The sequence below is a fragment of the Neofelis nebulosa genome, chromosome 10 (genome assembly GCF_028018385.1).
Source record: "Neofelis nebulosa isolate mNeoNeb1 chromosome 10, mNeoNeb1.pri, whole genome shotgun sequence".
NCBI lineage: Eukaryota > Metazoa > Chordata > Mammalia > Carnivora > Felidae > Neofelis > Neofelis nebulosa.
Window position 1 is genome coordinate 72,981,908 of NC_080791.1, and position 21,114 is coordinate 73,003,021.

General features: G+C 47.3%; 1 protein-coding gene across 10 annotated transcripts in view; it reads right to left on the minus strand.

Annotated features, from left to right (window-relative positions):
- PLEKHA7 (pleckstrin homology domain containing A7) overlaps positions 1–21,114 on the minus strand; it is a 224,331-nt gene that overhangs the window by 33,343 nt on the left and 169,874 nt on the right. For all 10 annotated transcript variants that reach the window (XR_009249814.1, XM_058688367.1, XM_058688366.1 and 7 more), the window contains 4 exons: positions 15,333–15,803; positions 6,709–7,231; positions 6,126–6,212; positions 3,149–3,202 (listed from right to left, as the gene is read on the minus strand). Coding sequence is in view for 9 of the 10 variants with exons in the window: in XM_058688367.1 (XP_058544350.1) it covers positions 3,149–3,202; positions 6,126–6,212; positions 6,709–7,231; positions 15,333–15,803 (1,135 nt within the window). In the remaining variant the exon portion in view is untranslated. The remainder of the gene's footprint in view (positions 1–3,148; positions 3,203–6,125; positions 6,213–6,708; positions 7,232–15,332; positions 15,804–21,114) is intronic.

Genomic DNA, 21,114 nt, shown 5'->3' on the forward strand with positions numbered 1-21,114 from the left:
CATTCCACAGGGAGTCTTAGGTTTGCAACTGGCCACCCATGGGGATACTAAGCTGGAAGGAAGTGAACCTGGGTTTGCAGGTAGCCACCTTCCCTGGCCATATGGAAGCAGCCCACACACCAGGGAAAGGAGAACAGTGATGATGTGGCCTGAGCCCCTGGGATGTAGCCCTTGGCTAAAAGAACCAGTATATTCCCTTTTTGGCTTATTCGCGGGCTGATTTGGGTTTCAGACGCCTGCAAACAAAAGAATCCTGCCTAATACACTCCTCAGCCATGGTTCTATAGGCCCTCAACACCTCTGGTTTGCTTCCAGCCCTTTCCTCGTCCGGATCCTGAAATGAGGGAACCCTATACCCCAGCTGGGTTTGAGCAGAGCAGAGCAGGCCCACTGCCTCCCTGATGGGAGTACCCTGTACCTTGGAGAGAGGCCAAGGCAGTACCAACCTTTCTGGCAGCTATGCCAGATAGACAACTCACACACAGCACAAACCCCAGCACCTCCCTGCTGCAAGTGCAGCTCATCTGGGGTGAAAGTTCTCTGAGAGGAACTTAGCAACTGGAGTAATAACTATAAGACTGGAGAACTCTGGTATCAACACAGCTGTTTTCTATCACATGACAACTTCCAGAAAGACTAATGTTCTGGGCATAGGCAGCACCTAGCTAGTGAAACACCCCAAGGATACATCTTGCCTCTATCACATCAAATGCATTTCTTGGGATAATGACCCCAGCTCAGCTCCATCAGAAACTGAATGCCTTTGGGTCCACAGTGATAGAAGCAGCATTTTAAGAGAGGCTAGGAGGCAAGGTGATAAAGAGCACAAGTTTCAGATTCCGAGCTATACCTAAATACCAACTCCTCGGGAACTACTTATGTGGCCTTGGGAAAGTCATTTTCTTCTCTGAGCCTCAGTCAGTGAAAAAAAGATAAGAACCACCTTCCTTCCAGGGCCACTCTGGGAGTTACATAAGTTAACAGAAGTAAAACACAGTGACTGTCATACATGGTACCCTCTATTGTTATTAAACTTCTGTTTGGAGTCAGGACATCCAAGGACTCCTGGCTCTGCTCTGCCACCCTGTGCCTCAGCTTCTCTCTTTAAATCCCTTTTAACTCCAATTCTATGATCTTGAAATAAAATCGACCTGAACTGAATCTTCCCTCCAGGACCAACTGTGAGTTTCTGCTATCCAGTACAAACAGGAATCAGGACACAGGTATTTCCTATTCCTTCAGCTCAGGCACGTTAAGCTCTCTCTTGCACTGTGCACCAAGAACTCTGAGGAACGCTTCGGGGTCCACCCATGCAAGGTACATTGTGAACACTCCACAGATACTTCTGGCTGGCTGCCTGCCTGGCCCCCAGGAAGGGGCGAGAAGAGCCAAGCAGATGGCATGGTGACTGGCTATCTGGGAGGCCAGGGAATGGAGACGAGGTGGTACACAGAGCAGGTGAAGGTGGGTGGACCTCTCTCCAGGTCAGGTGGGGGTGGTGGGCATGGTGGAAGGACCCTGCCCAGGATCAGGGCACAGCAGGATAGGCTGGACTGCACATTTAGCATCCTGAGGCACTGCAACCATACTTAAAATACTTGCTCATTCTCTGTGTGACCTGACTGACACATAAGCTAGAAAATGTCCTGGTTTTGAGAGAACCCTCTTGGTTTTACTCATGTCAGAAAGCCAAGTCTGCCTCTTGTTCACTGCACCTTCCTGTATAAAGAATTAGGAAGATGGACAGTCTGCCTCCTCCAGCCCTAGCCACACCACCCTCACCCTGGCTCTCCTTGACTCCCACTGTTCCCGTCCCTTTAATTTCAATCAACTCAAACCCTCTGGCTCTTCAAGGCTACACACACATGCCACCTCCTCCAGAAGCCTTCCCAGAATCGCAGCCCACAGTGATCTTCACTACCTCAACTCTGAGCACTAGGCCAGACAGATCTTTGTAAGTTCATTGTAAACAAGCCTGTGTTATTTTGGGAGACTTTCCTTTTCTAACCCAGATCATTTGGGAGATTCTCAGGGCCAGAGAGTTTCAATTTTTCTCTTGCATCTCCCTTAGGCTTCTCCAGAGCTGATTACACAGCACATACTCCACAGATACAAAAGTTAACTAGTCAATTCCTAAACAAAGGCTCTGATCTTGTCTCAGTGTAGGGAGGTCCGCCATCGGCTGCCGCGGGGCATAGTGTTCACACTCTTGCTTCTCCAAGGCTGATAACAAACCCCATGTTAGTATATGTGCTGCCGAAGCGAGCACACAAACCCCATGTTAAAAATATCTCAAGCCAGGTACACAGGGGTGCTGGGGGGTGGGGCCTGCCCAGTGGCAGTCGCCTGGGTGTCCTCCTCCAGGCCCTCCCACTCTCTCACACCCACAGTTAATTAAAGGTCACATTCCTTGAGTCTATTTCATGGTTTAGGCATAAGAAGTGCTTTTCACAGTGGGAGCTTTCAGAGAGCTGTGGGAATGACACAATAGCAGCTCTCTTTCACGCAGAATGCCTCTCACACTTGTACACCAGCTTTCTTGGTTCTCTGTGCTATGAAGGCTGATTTAGAGACTGATGCTTCATCACCTACAGGGAGGGGCCCAGCGCTCATCTCCTGAATGTGGATGGGAGACTATCCATATGGGAGACCATGTAGGCCTCAGAGCTGCACAATTCCAGGTGGAACCCACTCCCTCAGCAACAAAACCAAAAAAAAAAAAAACACCACCAAACTACTCACAGCTGATGACACACATCAGTGGCACCCTATGAACCAAACCCAATTCCACTCACACTGGAGGCTCTGAGGAAGCAACCAGTTATTATCTAAAAGCACTTTTGGGTCCTTACCAAGGATAGGAAGAGATCAAGATCTTATGCCCTCATCCCATAAGCCAGAAATCTTACTGCAGAATTATCAAGGAACTGCACCCAGGGTTTGAGGCAATAAGAAATAAAACTCTTCTCATTCAGACAAGAGACGTCTTCATTTGGGATCCAGATTTGATAAGACCCGCACAGCCTTGGCCTTTGAGCTTGGCTTCAATGAGGCTGACACGCTCAGAAAGGTGCATGTCCAAGGGAGGCATGCCTCACGTCCAAGGGAGGCATGCACATGGGGTGCCTGTCCTCATGTTGTCACTCACCTTTAGGTCCAGGTACTCCAGGTCTTTCTTCAGCTGGAGGTAGGTGTCGTCAGCCTTCAATGGAAGCACACAGAGAAAAAAGCCAGTTATGAACACCAAGGGTTTCTAAAACTCGGGGCTTCATGTGTGAACCATTTACACTGCACAGATTCAGGGTCAAAGAACTACAGCAGGCCAACACATCCGGGTCCACAAAGGAAGCACAAATATCTCAATGTAGCTCAAAGCCCTCTTTCAGCATGGTGGACCTTGCAGGTCACTGTGGAGAAAGCCAGCTGGTCTATCAGTTAGCTGAGGGACAGTTCGGGGGGAAGAGGGAGACAGCACACACACCACTAAGACAGCAGTGCAGCTGAGGCCAGTGGTGAGCTCCTGAGACAAAACTAGACAGTCCAGCTAGAAGGGCATGCAATATCTGAGTTAGGGTCCCATGAATCACCAATGCTCCAATCCTTGTCATCAGAAATGACCCTCTCATTAGTGCAGCTAAATGCCTAGAAGGGCAGGGAGAGGATGTGGGGACACAGGTAGGTCCTGACTGACATGACCTTGGGTTCCATGATGTTAAGCACCAGCAGCGGCTGGAAGTTTTGGCTCCCTTTGCTCAGCATGGGGCCAGGTCAGGAGTTGAGGAAGTTCCAGGGTCACACCTGGCTGTTTGCATTGTCTCTGACAATCTGTTGAGTTCTTCAGTGTAATTACCAGGAACAGTGAGAATAAGCAAAAGACTCTGATTTTCTAGAACTTGTGTTTCTCATGTAACAGATCACAGAAGCTGTTAGGAAGAGGGGCTGTAAAGGCTTAAGAAAAATGGCTCGGGTACCACTTTCTCAGCAGGATAAGAGGCCTCCCAGCAAACCAAGGCAAGTCAGGGCTGGGGGAGAGGGCTCTGTTTACTTCTCTGATGTAACACAAGTAAGCAATGGGAGATGTTCAGGCTGTGCTTTTAAGCATGAGAAGACCTGAAGTACCATTGTCAGGGACACTAAGTTACTTCCAAGATGCTATTTCTATCCCTAAACTGTCCCCTTACCCATCCCTACTTCCCCTTCAGCCCAGTCCCTATACACTTTGAACAGCAGTAAGAGGACTGAATATTATTTAAAATCACCCAAATTCACAACTTAGGGGTTTTGCCTGTGTTCCCTTACATTCATTTTTCCAAGTACGTGTCCTGAGTCCCTCAGGTCTCACTAAAACAGGACAGTTAGGGAAGGTGACAATCCTGTCACTTCCCTCACCTGTCCTCTGACTACTTTTCTGTAGCCCAGAGGGACCAGCCTCGTGTGAACATCTTCTTTAAGTTGCTCAAGATGCCTGGGAGAGCAATTCTCTGGTCCCTCCTTTAGAAGCTTGCCTGCAAACCTCCATGTCCTGGAAGGTTTATAACAACACTATGCCAGATAGGACCTGAATTTTGGCTCCAGCCTGCAGGCCTCTGGCTGAGGGATCCCAGGCAAGTCATTTTCCCTTCTAGATCGAGTGCCTCGTATGTGGTAGTAACTCCTGTCCTGCCTAACTTCTCCCAACTTACTGTGAGGTTCACTAGAATAAGAGATGTGAGGATGCTTTATCAGTCGTCAGGGCACTGCCCGGATGAGAGAAGACACTCTGCCTTTTCCCCTCCAGGTTGACACCAACGAAGCACACCTTTCAGCATCCCAAGGAGTGCCCAAGGTGGCAACAAGAATGACAGCCAGCACAGCTCTTTGGACATGACCAGCACACCAGCCTGGCATTAACTACTCAGAGCCAGAGAAGCCACAGTTTGGGTCCCTCACACCACATGCAGTCTCCTCCCCAGCACCAGAGGTGTGGGCCCCACCACCACTGCACAGTGTGTGCCAGTAGCATCCAGAAGCAAACAGGCAGGGAGCAAGGGAAAGAGCCAGACAGCAAGTACAGACTAGAGTGTGGGCACGAAACAACACGAGCCAGCATGTCACTCCCTTGCCCCCAGGGGGGCCCCGGCCCTGAGAGAGCCCACCGGCGCTGACCTGGCAGGTGGGAAAGGTCAGCTGGTGCTGCAGTAACTGGCCGACGGCGAGATTTCGCACGCTGGCCAGCCTGGCCTGGTGCCGCCGTAACCGGGTGAGAAGCAGTGAGAGCTCCTCCAGCTGCAGGTGTGTAGACACATCATGAGGAAATTAGCCACCGCAGGAGCACGACGCTATAATTACTCTTCACCCCGGTGCCGGGACAGCACTGATGTGACACCATGAAGTAATTATTGCATTAATTCTGTCATCAGGACAAACAAAGGCACTGGCAGAAAAGAGGCTGCAGGAAGCGGGGGTTTTTTGTTGTTTTTTTTTCTTTTCAGGAAACAGCAACCAACAGTGAAACCTCACCCAGACTCAAGCTTTGAAGACAAAGTTAACTAAGCAAAGCAAAGACCAGGACGAGAGGAGAGGAGCTAATGGGAGAAAGTCGGGTGGCTGGAAAATGCTGCAGGCAAAAAAATGCTGCCTCAAAGAAAGGAAAAGCCCACGTTTTCCTCCACTTCCCCCAAGCTCTTCCTCTGATCTGGGGACCCATGCCAACTGGATAACATGGAGCCAGTCATTCAATTTCTCTGAGTCTCAGTTTCCTCATTTCTTCTTCTTTTTTTAATATTTATTTTTGAGAGAGAGAGAGAGAGCGAGTGCACGCGCGCACACACAGGGGAGGGGCAGACAGAAGGGGACGGAGGATCTGAAGTAGGCTCTACCCTGAGAGCAGAGAGCCCGATGTGGAGCCTGAACCCACGAACCATAAGGTCATGACTCAAGCCAAAGTAGGACACTTAACCCGCTGAGCCACCCACAGGTGCCCCTCGGTTTCCTCATTTCTAAAGTGGGGGTTGACAGCTGCCCTGCACACTGCATTTGACTGGCGTGGGGTGGGGGTGGGGAGAGCAAACTCAGTGAGGTGGTACTTCGCAGGCTGCATCGCGTTCGTAGGGGTGGGGGTGGTGGGGAGAGGAGGAGTGGCTTACCGATTTTCCATGTAAACTGGGAGCGCTGACAGTGTGGGTCATGTAGCCCATGGAGGGCATGGAACGTCGGTCCACATGAGAAGAGTTCTACGGTGGAGAGACAGGCAGTCACCCTGCGGTCCGGAACCTCTGCCCCTCTCCACCAGAACAGGCTGCCACACAGCACTGTCCCTCTTCATCTGTGAAATGGGGCTCCACATCTTTCTCACCAGGATATAACAGTGTAAACTGGGAAAGCCCCTTGGAGAGATAAAGCTGAAGTTGGGGTTATTAAAAATTATTGAACCAACTGAACACAGGTATCTTTTCTGCCTTCCAAGCTGCAAGGAAGCAGACTTCCAGTTGTATGGTCCTTCATCTCTTATTCTCATCTGTGAAGCGGGCATGATAAGAGCACCTACATCACAGGGTTCTTGTAAGCATTAAAGTCAGGCCTTTAGTACTACACCTGGCCCTAAAAGTACTGCACAGGTATCACCTATCATTATTTAAAATTGCTCAAATTTGTGTTTAAACCACGTGAGGGTTCAAACTGAGCAATAGGGCTGAACCCCAGCTGCAGGGCAGCCCTCCAGAGTCTCACCTTGGTGGTGTGGCCCCGGGCCTTGCTGGGAGAACCCCCCAGCGAGATGTCCACACTCCTCCGCTGGTCCGGCGGCTTCACGGTGACCCTCTCTGCCGGCGTGTGTGGCCGCCTGGGTGGGAAGGCCCTCGGGGGGCCCGGAGGAGGGATGTCCGAGGGAGACGGAGGCACAGAGATGGAGCGGGGCACCTCCAGCATGCTCCTGCTCCGGCCCTGGTCGGGGAACTCTGGCGAGCCAGCACAGATGGGCGCCGTGGGGCTGCCGTGCCGGAACTGCTGGCGCTGCTGCCACTCGTAGAGCTGCCACACAGTGCCGTCCCGGTGTGCCCTGCGCTCCTCGCTTGACATCTTCAGGTGGCTGGCTCGGTCCTGCGCATACTTGTAGTCACTCGGCAGGTTGCGGGGAGGGGGCGAGGAGCCCCCTGAGGGGTGTCGGGTACTCTTAGGAAGGGTCTGGTAGTTTTCCGGGAAGGACAGGGACTGGCTGGGGCCCTGGCGGGGAAGGGTCTGGTCCGGCGGCAGGCTGAGGAGAAAGGAAAAAGGAGAAAAATGGGTAAGATGAACAGCATGACATCTGCCAGGTGTTTGGAAACATAGTTAAGTAAAACCACAATGCCAGGCACACGAGGGAGCCCGCTAAGAACCCCAAAGAACAATCAATGCAGACCCCAGGACCTCAGTCACTCCCTCCCTTTGCAGAGGACTCCAAAACCATTGTTCTCCAACAACCTTGGAATATCAACCCCCCTTCCAAGCAACCCGGCTGCCCCACACCCATCACTTCAAGTGCAAGATGAGGGAACCTGCCTCCTCCTCTCCCTCCTGCTGTTCATCAGCTCTTCCAAACAGGTGTGCCTATTACTAGGAAATGCCTCCTAATTCTCTGGGTCATAAAGACTTGCCCTCTGCTGGTATCCTCACATCAAGTTCCAGAGGTTCTTAAAGGAAGTGGCTGGTACCAGTTCTTTTCTTTTTCTACTACTCTAGTCCAGATACTGATTAATCATCTTCCCCCAGACAACTCAGACCTTCCTAACCAGTGTCCACACTGTACACAGTCAATTGCTTGGGTCCAATTACTGTCTTGCTCCAAAAAGTTCAATGGCTCCCCACTGCTTACAAAATAAAATCCAAACCCTTTAGTAGTCACCACTCTCTAGCACCTGATCCCAACCCACCTTGCAGTCCTGCTGTTTTCTCACTGCTTCTCCAACCAGGACCAGGACTGGGCTGGGGCAGGTCAGGCATCTAGAGCCCAATAGCTAGAGGTACTTCCGCTCAGATGCATAGATGCATCCCTGCACTTGCTGGAACCTGGGACTAAGAGCCTCACCCTAATCCCATCTGGCCTCCTACACACCCGGGCAGCTTCTCAGAGTGGAAAAAGCAAAGATAGCTTGACCCGGGTTTGGATGCTGGCTCTACCATCCACTGGCTATATGACCGGACTAAGGCAGCTTACCGGACTGCTCTGAGCCTCAGCTTCCTCCTTGCAGAAACTTTTCCTTATTCTCATATTATTGTTCTTGCCTCCCCTATCTGTATGGGCTCCCCTTGCCCTATTCATCCAAATCTCACTCATTCTCCACAACACTGTCCCATGACCTGTACACGGAGGCCGTCAGCAATATTGCAGCTCTCAGGGCTCCTGCTCTGCTCTGACCTAGTGACTATGTGGTAGGAAACTTGTCCAAGGTCTTTTTATTGATGTAACCTTTTCATCCTCATAAGGCATCTCCTCCCCAGCCAAGCTGTAAATCCTCGGAAGGCAGGAACTATGTCTCACATTCTGTGGTAATGTCCAGGGTTGAGAAAGTCCTGATGCATAACCAGCCAGATATTGTTCTAAGCCAGTGCTACTCAAAGTATGGTCATGGATGGGCAGGCAGCATCAGCACCTGGGAACTTGTTAGAAATGCAGGTTACGGAGCCCCACCCAGACCTGCCAAATCAGAAACCCTGGGGTTAGAGTCAGGCCTCCTGTGTTCTAACAAGCCCTCTGGGTGGCCAAAGTTTGAGGAGTGCCGTTCTAGTTGTTCTTAAATTCATCTTAAATTCAACTTGTTTAAGCACTTCCTTCTTGTCTTTTGTGTCCTCACTTTCCCTACTATAAACTGGGGATACTAAGAATGTAATAGATTGTTGCAGGGATCAGAAATAGCTTTCATTCAAAAATGGTAGCTTTCTTCTCTTTTCATCGTTACCTTTGCAATTACAGAAAGTAATTTTAAGATCTCTTCGGCCTAGACCTGTCTAGTGTGTCCATCTAGTGTGTCTGCTTCCACTAGGTGGCAGGTTTGCTACTGATTTCCCAAAGTCAGAGGGGAATGTGTCTCTGAGCAGGGGGCAGTGGCTGAATCCTCAAACAGCATTGGTGGCAGAAACCAGGCTAGGGGCTTCCACTGGGGAGTTCATGACTCCACCAACCACTGTTCACTCTGACTGAAGCAAAACTCAGACTATGCAAAGTATGTCCTTGCTGTGCTCCCACCTGCACAAGCCTTTGGTCTGGTTCTGCAGCCTGCTCCCAGTGCCTATGTCACCCAGAGTACCCCCACACTGCTGTACCCCCAAATCCCTCAGCTGGTCCTCCAGCCTATGGGCTCTGCTTATGCACTATCATCCCCCCACCCCCAATCCCCAGGGTTGGCCATTTGGGGGCAACCCCAAAGACCTCAGTGCAATGGTGAGCTCCGGAGGCCAAATCAAGGTAACTAACCAAGGGTGGAGTGAGGGTTGCAGGAGGTAGGTTTGTAAGGAAAGGTAAAGATCCTGCCTGAAATAGGCAAGAGCACCCAGAGCAGCGCTGCCCCCAACAGCAGATCCATTTGCCGGCCCCCAACCCCAGCCTTACCCAAAAAGAAAGCTCAAGGTCTCCTGCCCTCATTACCCTGCTCTGTGTCATGGGGCCTCCCTGTTCCAAAAGGCACTAAAGAGGATATTCTGATACAGCCACTGCAAAGTGGTAATATCGAAATGTAAAATCACTTTTCATAACCAACTACTTATGCAACAGACATTCCTCGCCCTAACCTCCACATCAATTGTGCAAGACTTTCACTTTCGACTCTGTTCCTTATTGTAATATCTGAGTCCCTGATACCACCCCCACCCCTGCCTTTTTATTTTATGGGTATGTAAATTACTTTAAATACCCAGAAAAAAATGCAAGGCTAGAATTTCACAACAATCTCTTAGAATGTAGAATTCTAAGGGTACATCAGCTTATCCTCGAAAGACATCATTCTAAAGGAGTTTAATGATGTAAAACACAATAATACGTATCTCCAAGTACTAAAAGAACAGTTAGAAATAATTTCTTGTGTGGTCTAGAGCCACAAATATGAGATCATATTACAGTCCAAAAAACCCTCCTTGCAATGTCTAATGTGCTCAATCTAACAAGATTAGTACAGTCTGAATCATATAAAGCACAGACATCCCTCTTCTATATTTTCAAATGGAGGAGGCTTTTTTATTAAGCAGCCAGATCTACTTATCACTTGACTGTAAGAGATTACAAATATACCTTTAAGGAAAACAACTCGGGGAATGCAAGATGCAGTCCTTTCCAGATACAAGTGAATGATCAGAGACTGTGCACTTCACGTGCTCAGAGACTAACAGCTTTCTTCTCAAAAGGGTGTCTTCAATTCCTCACTTTTCACCTTTCAGCCCATTGAGATCCACTTCCATCACTAGACTGAAGTTTCTCTCGCTGTGTGCTCAATGACCTTCAAGGCCAATGAATTGTTTTCATCTACAGACCTGATGTCACCTTGCCCCATAGATAAGAAAGGCTCAAACTCCCAGCTCATATCTAAGGACAGTTCGACGCTTTCCCCAACCCTGTCATCTCCTTGCAACTCACTTATTTTTTAGCTCTCCTGTGTGCCCCTCCGGCCCCAAGTACAGGCCATTGTGTGTAGCAGAATGACATAGGTTTGTGGGCTGCCGGAAGCAGTTATGTAGAGACAGGTCAACCAACAACTTACAACTGCACATCAGTCACACAGCTTTTGAAAGTCCTTTCTGTGCCCCTGCCACAAAGAGTTTCTCACTGGCCAGGCCACATTTCTGGGTTCTTCCTGTCTTCCTCTTGTAGTATTCTGCCTCCTGACCTAACTTGAAGGTCCTAGCTCCACTGAGAAGGGCAGATCAGGTCTGCCCATGCAAGCTCATCCAGAAGCTCAGTGGAGGGGCTCAGCCTGGGTGGCTCAGTCACTTAAGCAACTGACTTCAGCTTAGGTCATGATCTCAAGGTTTGTGAGTTCGAGCCTTTCCTAGGGTGAGTCCTGCTTCTTCTCCCTCTCTCTCTGCCCCTCACTCACTTGTATCCTCTCTCTCTCAAATAATAAAATAAATAAAATAATAAAATAAAATAATAAAATAAAATAAAATAAAATAAAATAAAATAAAATAAAAAATAAAATAAAAGGAATCTCAGTGGAATCAAAAGCCCCAGTGACTGATCAGAGACCTTAGGTGCCAGATACTCTTTCAGTGCCTCCCAGCTTTGAGGGAAGGCACCACCCGCCAAGGAGAAGTCCTCATTCACAGCACAAACCAGACTCCTTCAAAATGAAACTCCCTTCATCACCTGTCTCCTGCTCACCTCCTTCATGGAGACTGCTTTTGTCCACCCCTTAGGCTGGAAGTCCTCCTCATTCTGCCTTTGGCCTCTGCTATGGCTCACTCTGAGCTAGGGTTCTCAAGCCTGGCTGCACATTAGAGTCACATAGGGGTACGGGTGAGGAGGGGAGTGTTGTTACAACACCTCACATCCAGGCTGTACCACATCTACTTACTTGCCAAGCCAAACTTGTTAATGTTAACTCTACCTGTGGCCCTCCTCACCTTCCAGGCCTCGATGAAGCAGTTTACCAACTCTTATACCTACCCAACCTCAACATCTGTGTATCCTCCCAACCCTCTTCACAATCCTCAGCATCTTCACTGCTTCGGTTTGGGTCCTCCCCGTCTCCTACCCAAGGTAGGACCAGCTTACACTCAATCATTTCCTCTTTCAGGCTCTTCTCCATCTAAACACTGCCATAGTGTCATCAGAGCAAGGAGTTAACTTGAAACAGTAGTTCTCAGTGCCAATATGGGGATGGACAGACAAGGACACTTTGGGTGAGGTATAAACTGAAACAGCATTGTTGGAGGACAATTTTGTAATAACTACCATAATTAAAATGGCATGTATCCTTTGACCCAGTCACTCCACTGAAAGTCATCTGTTCTTTAAGTACACATGCAGTGATATGCAGAGACAATGGACAGGGATATGCACTGCAGCATAGTTTATAACAGCAAATGTTTGTAACCAACCTCACTGTCCATCAGTAGGAGATGGTATAAATATCACTGCAGATCCATACAATGGAATACTCTGCTTACTCCAAATTAATGATATATGTCTATATGTGCTGATATGGAAAGAGATATTCAAATATCTACATATAGACTTGCACATACACTGACACATTAAGTGAAAAAAGCAAGGTGAAGGACAGGGTTTCTTTTTCTTAATATGGTGGTTGGTATTTAGGGACTGAAACTAGGTTTCTGAGATAAAGTAGAAGGACACTTATCTTTCATTATTTATCCTTTGGTATTTGAATTTTTTTTTTTTTTTGTGAGTGGTTTACTGATTTGGAGGTACTAAACAAAGGGGGATTTACACATGGAACTAACTATGAATTTGGTGATGAATTAATAACTGGTGCAAAGAAAATGAAGAAAACTTGAGATGCTTGGATGGCTCAGTTGGTTAAGCGTCCAACTACAGCTCAGGTCATGATTTCACAGTTCATGAGTTTGAACCCCACATCAGGCTCTGTACTGGCAGTATAGAGGCTGCTTTGGGATTCTCTCTCTCTCTCTCTGTCCCTCTCTCTCTGCTCCTTCCCCACTCACACCTTCTCTCTCAAAATAAATAAACACACTTAAAAAAAAACACAGCAAACTATAAGCATGAAAATTATCAACACCAGAAAACAAAAACTGTACAAATGAAATAATAGTATACTATATGGCCCAGCTGTGAATATTTATATTGTCATAATATAAAAACTGACTAGAAAAATTGTGCTATATTGCGAAGCTAGGATACAGGTAACTGTATGTCTATTGGAAAGGCAGAGTGGGGTATAAGACACTTCAATCTTTATCTTCTAGAGTAGAATGTCGATTGATAACTAAAATTGAAAAATCAAGAAAGAGCAATGTAAGTATCTTATTTGATTTCAGGTAAATTGGGAAAACGACTGAAAGAACTCAAAGTGGTTGCCTCAAAGGGACAAAAATCAGAAGTAGGGATGGATGGGGGTCATACTACTTAAATCCTTAAACTATGTGCATATACTGCTTTAATAAAAAATATTATAAGAGTAAGGGGAAACTAAAACTACCATTCTCACTTTGATTGGGGCACATCAGAATCACGTGGCTGATTTCTTCACCATATATATGGACCTGCTGTATTAGAACTGGGATGTAGTAAGGACCATCTAAGCTAGAAAATCTCCCCTGGTGATCCTGATGCCTCTTTCTTGCCAGTACTCTTCAAACCATTGATGGCTTTCACAGGCCTCCAAGACTAAACCCAAAATCTTTAGCAAGATATACAGGCTCATCTGGGCTAAATCCTTATCTTTCCTATCTGCCACTATCTCTAGCTTCTCCTGCCTTTACCTCCCCTAACCTGCCCCATATTTACTTCAGTTCTTAGCAGTTGCAGCATGCAAGAGGAAATAGCTAACTTACCATGAGTAGCTTCTCTCTAACCACACCTGTTGCCTCTGCCGGATCTCCCTTCTGCTGCTAACTTCTTAGTGTCGAGGTACCATTTATGTGCTGACTACTCCCAACCGGGTTTCAACACCACAATCCATACCGAACTGCCTACCTGACATCTCCCTCTGGATAGCTAATAGGCTTCTCAAACAGGGTTACCAAAATGGGAACACTGACACCTCCCTGATCTTGCTCCTAAGCCTTCCCCATCTCAGTAACCACCTGGCTATTCAAGTCAAAACTCTAGGGATCATCCTTGTTCCTCCTTTTCTCTCATCCTGAGCATCCAAATCACTGACAAGCTTTGCTGTTTCAACCTCCAAAATGTATCTCAAATCTTTCTCTTTCTTTTCTATTTCCACTGTTACCATCCTAGACCATTACAACAGCATCTTTCCTGGGTTCTTCTTTCTGAATCATTAATCAGATCACATCAGTTACCTGTTTTAAACCTTCCAGTGGCTCCCCTACTGCTGTTTCAAATAAAATCCAATTTTTTTTTTTACCAAAGAGTAGGAGGACCTGGACGATGCAATGCCTGCTAACTTTCCAACCTCGCTCAGCAGGGAGGGCACTTAAAATCACCTCCCAGGGGGGCGTCTATCTAGCCCAGCACCAAGAATAGAAGCTTCCCACCTCCGTGTCCTTGGGAAGTAGCTTTCTGTTTTTAATAAGACACAAAATTTGAACAAACGGAACTGACACCTGGCCAGTCCCAGGTGGGAATGAGAAGAGAGCTACAACACAAAAGGACTTCCTTTTCCTAGTCTGTTCCACAATAATGTCTACCAATTCCTTGGGGGATTTCCATTGTAATTTCTCCACCATCTACCCTCACGAACTGCCCACCGAGACCAGATTAAAGAGGTTATGCTACCTACACATGCACACACACCCACACACCTAGAAGGAGGCCTAAGCTATTCCCTCGGGAACACTCCTGCCACAACAGTCCACAGGGGAAAGTCTGGGCCCCACCAACAGGGAGAATGCAGTGTGGCATTTTAGAGTATGTTTATCACAGGCAGATAAGTCTGTGGCAGACTTGGCCTGAGCTGTGACACATCACTGCAGCCCCTCTAGTCCCTGAGGAGCTTTCTGAATGCATGAGGGCCTCGCTAACTCTTCTGCAGTCAGTGGTTTGTTTTTGAAGCCTGGGGATGGTGACACAATTTACTGTCTTCATAAGGAGGACAAAATGGGGAAGCCAGGTCACCCTGAATTTTTCACATTCAGAAAAGTGCCCTTATTAATCTAAAATTATAATAAAATACAAACAGTGCTTTGCAAATAGCAAAAGATGCATGCCCTCTGAATCATTAAAACTGCTTCTTGAAGGAATAGGTATGATAAAGCCTCCTGTCAACAGTGCCTAAGCACTTCTCTGTGTGCCTGCAATTAAAAATGGATCTGTATTTACTCTACAAATATTTCCCGGATGTAGAGAAGTAGCAGAGTAAGAGATCAGTTACTATCTACATGCTGACGGTCTCCAGACACACTTGTTAGGGAACAGAGAAGCCACCTGACATAATCTCATACAGACTTGGCAGGTTCATAGACCCGGGTCTGCACTCTGGCTCTGCCACTTATCCATGTGCCCTGGGCAGGCTCCTTCACTTCTCCAAGCTCCAGTTTCTTTGTCCCCAGTACAAACTGGGGACATCATCCCCTCCTTGCAGGGTTGTTACAGGAATTTATGGAGCTAATGGAGGTGGAGAGTTTAAGGCCAGCATTTACCCAGCACGTGCTGGGTAAATGATGGCTACCGTTATTACATTATTACACTCATTAGTAGCAGCCATCCTGAGTCTATTACTGACCTCCTGCCGTCCCCCTTCTGGGCTTTTGCCCAGTGCTCCACCTGGGCCAGGCTGCTCTTCCTCTGGCTGTGCTTTTCAGGGTTGTTCCTGGGAGGAAAGGCCCGCTGATACCCACTGGTCCCATTCTGCTCTCCTGGGCCATATGTGGTGGGCAGCACTCCGTTCTTCTCTGCCCGCTGGGGCTGTGCTTGCTGGCCTCTCAGGCCACCAGGTAAATCCACGAACAAGGCATCCTCCTCAGCTGGTGAGTACGGGGACCTGGCCTTGCTCCTGTCCCGCTTGCCCTCCAGTGGGTCCCTCTGGGAACGGTAACGTTCTTCCTCTTGCTCCCGCCTCTCGAAGCCAAAGGAATCCTCATGGCTGCGGTGAGGACAATCCCTTGCATGTCCAGGTCCCACACGGCCACACTCTCGACAGGACTCTGTGTGATTGGCCTGGGGGACCGCCTGCCGCTCCACCTTCTCCATGTCCCTGCAACGAAAGAGGCACATTCAGCCCATTCCAGACAGCACCAGTGGCAGCCAAGACTCCCCAAAGAACAATACACTTTACACTCAAATTTCCTCCAGGCCTTTGCATGGACTATTCCCTCTGCCTGGAACATCTTTCACACCTAGTCCTTCATTCTTCCTGCCTGACTTCTAGTGCTTGGGACCTAGCCTACATGTCACTTCCTCCAGGAAGCCACCCCAGACACATATCCCCAGTCTAGACTGGGACCTTTGCTGATGACATGTCATACTAATACACTGGACCATAATTGTATGTTCACTCATCTAACACCCAAGTGGACTATGAGGTCCCTCAGACCAGAGGCCCATCTGGCCAATTATGATATGCCTAGAACTTCTGTCCAATGACTGGTGTAGAGTAGATGCTTTATAAATACTACTGAACAAATAAATGATCTTATTCCTTTTCTCTTTTGCTCTTTGTCCATTTATCTGTCTGGAGCAATCCAGCTTGGATAGAAAGCTTTTAAGCCCAGTGTCTCTCCCACTGGCATCTAGCACAGCCCAAAGGACAATTAGCAGCATAATTAACATTCTTCCAAGATGGTGAGTAAATAGGCACAGCAACCTCTGTATGTAATCTCTTACCTATTTCTCAAACAGGAACCCATAAGAATGCTGACCTAACAATCCTCTAAACAGTCAGATTTTAGAGACAAGGAAACTAAGGCACAGAGAAGATAAATGATTTGTCCAAGACCATACTGCTGGGAAAGAGTGGAGCCAGGGCTTAATCCCAACCAGGCTGCAGAGCCCACGTGCTTTCTATTGCCTCTCCATATGTATGTCCATGGCCTACATATGTGCAGACCTAGAAACTATAAAGGAGAATGGGGTGGGGGCCATAGGTCAGGACATGAACGGAGTCTACAGGAAGAACTTCTGAGGCACAGAGAAGGACTCCCCTTTCATGGCCTGTCTCCTATTGCAAGCTGCCTTTCTCCCTGCCTTCCTTGGGTCAGGATCCTAGTTATGTCTGCATCCCAATTACCTGGTACCAGGGACACAGCAGCAGCTCCATAAGCTTTGCAGAATTTAGATTAGGGAGAAAGGAGAACACACCCCAGCCCAGAAGGACCAAAAAATTGCCAAGGACCCATGATCTCACAGTTGTGAGATGGAGTCCCATGTTGGGCTCCATGCTGGGTGTGAGCCTGCTTAAGATTCTCTCTCTCTCCCTCTCCCTCTGCCCCTCCCCTATTCATGTGCTCGCTCTCTCTCTCTCTCTCTCTCTCTCAAAAAAATTGTTTTTTAAAAAAAGGAAAGTAGGGGCGCCTGGGTGGCGCAGTCGGTTAAGCGTCCGACTTCAGCCAGGTCACGATCTCGCGGTCCGTGAGTTCGAGCCCCGCGTCAGGCTCTGGGCTGACAGCTCAGAGCCTGGAGCCTGTTTCCGATTCTGTGTCTCCCTCTCTCTCTGCCCCTCCCCCGTTCATGCTCTGTCTCTCTCTGTCCCAAAAATAAATAAAAAAAAAAACGTTGAAAAAAAAAAATTTTAAAAAAAAAAAAAAAAAAAAGGAAAGTAAAAAAAAGTCCTGGCCAGGAGATCCATCACTCCTCAAATGACCAAGCCAGAGGGCTCTCTCATTTTCACCTGAAAGCATACAATGGAAATGCTGCTGCATTTACATCTTGGTGGCCAGACCCCAGGCATCCTTGCAATGACCTAAGAACCTCAACTACCAATTACCAGCACAGACTCAGGGCAGAATCGATCCAGTCTGGGAGACAGTTAAAATGTCAATGTAAAGTAACTAAGAAAAGCAATCACAAATCTTACTGCCCAGGCACTCTCCTGACTTAACCATGAAAACACAAAGCTTTGTTTAAAAATAAAAATCAATTTCAGCATTTCAATTTCCATTTGGGGACCACCTTCCTCCACTTTTGATCCATGTGGTTTGGGTGTTACTGACTCTACTAGTCCCTATCCAGCTGAGGCTCCAAGTCTCAGTAATCAGTTCAGGGGTTGACAGTATTCCAGGCCTGTCAGAGTTAGTTCTGGGACTTTGGTTGGAGCTGGTCTTGAGCTGCTATAACTATATGGGAATCAGCTATTTGAGAATGAAACCAACACCAAGGAAAGCAGATGGAGAGAAACAATCCTAAAAATTTAACCTGAGCTCTGAGTTTTAACCATAACTAAACCAGATATATCCTTGGACTTTCTGGTTGTGAACCCATAAATTCTCTTTCTCACTCAAGCTAGTTTGAGCTTGGTCTCTGTTACTCTTTGCCGAAGAAGTCCTATTACATCATTTTATAATGACATATTTAGATTGTGATCTCTGAGGGCCTTTCCATTCCTAACGTTCAGTTGGTCTGTAAGCTCCAGTAGTAGGAATACATGGGAAATATTTGGGGATTACTCTTCAAGAAAAAGCAATTCTTACTCTGCATTCATTCAGGGACCACTGTGTTCTACAGGGTACATTACAGGCTTTAACTCTGCCCTTCCTTTCTTCCTCTAATCCTCCATAACTGCATCAGTGTAACTCCAGCCAGTAGCCTTCGGGTTGCCTGAGTTGGTCTTTATCTTCTTTACTGTTTCTCAAACTCGGGAAACCACCCATGCAGGCTTTGCTAAGGCTGCTGCCTAGAGAACTAGAGCTCTGGCCGTCCTCTGGGTCAGACCACAGACAAGTCACCGAAGCTTGATAACCTGGTCACTCCAGCTGTGAGATCTAAGTACCTGTACCCCCTTGTTATTTCCACCCCAAAGATAACAGTACTTTGTCACAAAAACCAGGCTGTAAAACAAACATGCCACCTACATGTTATGATATTAGAATCGAAAGGAAAAGGGGGTTTTCTCATCTCCAGAAACCAAAGACTGTGGGTATGATGCCTCAGCCCAACCAAACGGCAGGGGGATTTTCCTTTCTTTATCAACCTCCATGTATTTACTGAGCAACTATCTATCTCCACTGGGGCAGGCACTTGGAGAGATAAGAAAATAGCACAAAAAACAGTCTCTGCCATCAAAGCCAGACAACCCTAAAGCCCAATTTAATCATGGTAACCACATTTAATCCTGTTCTCATTAACTGACCCCAAACCATGGAGGTTTCCAGTCTTTTTAACCTTGGAGCTCAATTTATAACTATAAACTTTAGTCTTTACTGTGTGTGCACATATGATGGACACACCCTGACATATGCCAGTACTTCCTAATAATAAAGTTGATAGACAATGACAAATCCTTTTCTCAGATTAATACCACCATTTACTGCAAAACAAACCTTAAGAGGGTGGCTAAAAGAATGGAAGTCTGCTAGCTACCTGGCAGCCTTCTAGATCCTCAAACTTGGGATTATGAACAGCTCCTGGTCTCTAACTGCTAGGACTTACATAAGATGCTTTGTGCCCCAAATATTCAGGCTATGGCTGCAGGTAAGAAAGGTGAAGGTAATGTCCTCTACTCCTCCACCTTAACTGACTTATTAAACAGTTAACTTAATGAAGTTATAGGATTTAAGGCAAAAATGTTTTCTTGTTTTCTCCCTGTCTTCCTATATTCCCTACAATTTAACCCACAACTTCTCAAATCAGGAGACCTGTCACAAAATAGATTTGCAATGCTCAGTTAGCACAATGATGGGAAAGAATGAAGCACCCCTCAGCCCTCAATGACTGTGTCACTCAGACAAGATGGCCATACAGGGCACACAGGTTTAGCTAAGATGACACAAGCCTTTCCAGTGCAAGTCATTACTATCATTGTGAGTACCCAGACTCAGTGACTATTCAAAAACGGAATTCTTGGCATTCAGTGACCATTTTGGCCAAATGCGTCAAAGCCAGAGAGCATAAGGTTAAGAGCCAGTCAGACCCAGATTCAAGAGGTGGTTCTACCCAATGCAAGCTGGGTGACCTTGAGCAAGTCTGTGACCTCTCTGGTTTCCAGTTTCTTATCTGTAAAATTGGGACAACAACCACTGCTTCTCTCGGCTGTTGTGAGGACTAAAGGAGAGAGTGCACAGAAAGAGCACAGCATAGTACCTGGCAAACAGCATGCCCTCAAATACAAATCTGTTGACTACATCTATTCTCTCCCTCGTCCCTAACTCAATTTTTTCTAAGTAGTAATGTATCTAGGAAAAAACTCCCATTTCCCAACCTCCCTTGGAGCTAAGGGTGATCATGTGACTTAGATGCAGCCAATAAGATGTTAAAAGATGTACACAGAAATTTCTGGGTGGGTCTTCCGGGAAAGTCTTTTTAAAAAGTCACACTTAGCTGACTTAGCTAACCCTCCCCTTCTTCCTGCCTGGAACTTAGACTCTATGTTGCATTGGAAGGTGACAAAAATAAGAATAAAAGCCACCTGCTAAAATCTGGGTAGAAAGTGAGAAAGAGCCCAGGTCCCTGATGGCACCAGGGAGCTATTATACCAGCCTAGACTAACTACCTCTGGATTCCCGTTATGTGAAACCCAACTTGATTTTGCCATTCTAAGTTAGGCCGTTCTGTCACTAGCCACCAAACACAATCCCTAACTGTTAGAAGGGGCTAAACATCATTAGCAGGGATTGGGTCCCTCCATTTTCAGCACATCACAGCAATGCTACTTGTCTGTTTAGAGCAAATTCTTGTTTCCTCCTGCAAGTGGGAAAAGCACTCACCTCAGTCTGGGGATACTTCTTTCTTATTCCTTTTCTTCACAAGAACTTGGAAGTTAACAGATCACACCAAGGACTAATTATTATTTTATTCTGCCTCTAAACCCTTTTATCTCACCTGGAAATAAGAACTAACATTTCCCTCTGTCTTAATGCTAAATACACGCACACACCACACACATTAAATCTCAAAGACTTGGGTGGGAAGAGGAATGACAGCTTGTAAGGGCCTTGGTTGGACTTTGGTCCAGGGGCAGATACATCCATCTGTCACAATTCCATTGGAGGATATCTCCCTACTCACCACACCTAAATGACCCAACCAGGAGCCCAAGAACAAGGGCCAGGCCACCGATATTCTTAGAGAGTTTAGTCTGAGCCAGGTCAGGTGGCAGAAGTCCTGCCCTGGATAAAGAAACCAGTGCAGCCTGTGTTGACTGAGGCTAAGCCCTGAGCACTGACCCCGGTCTCAGGAGGGCAGTGGGCTCAAAGTCAGAACTGACCCTAGGCACTCTCCATAGACTTGTACAAAAGACTGAAGAGAAAGGGGCACAAAGTATGTTGGGAGCCTATGGCAGGCTTGCTCACTTAAATTCCTAACATTTGAGGAAGAAAATGGCTGCAGAGAAATGGCAGACAGGAGTCTGTTTC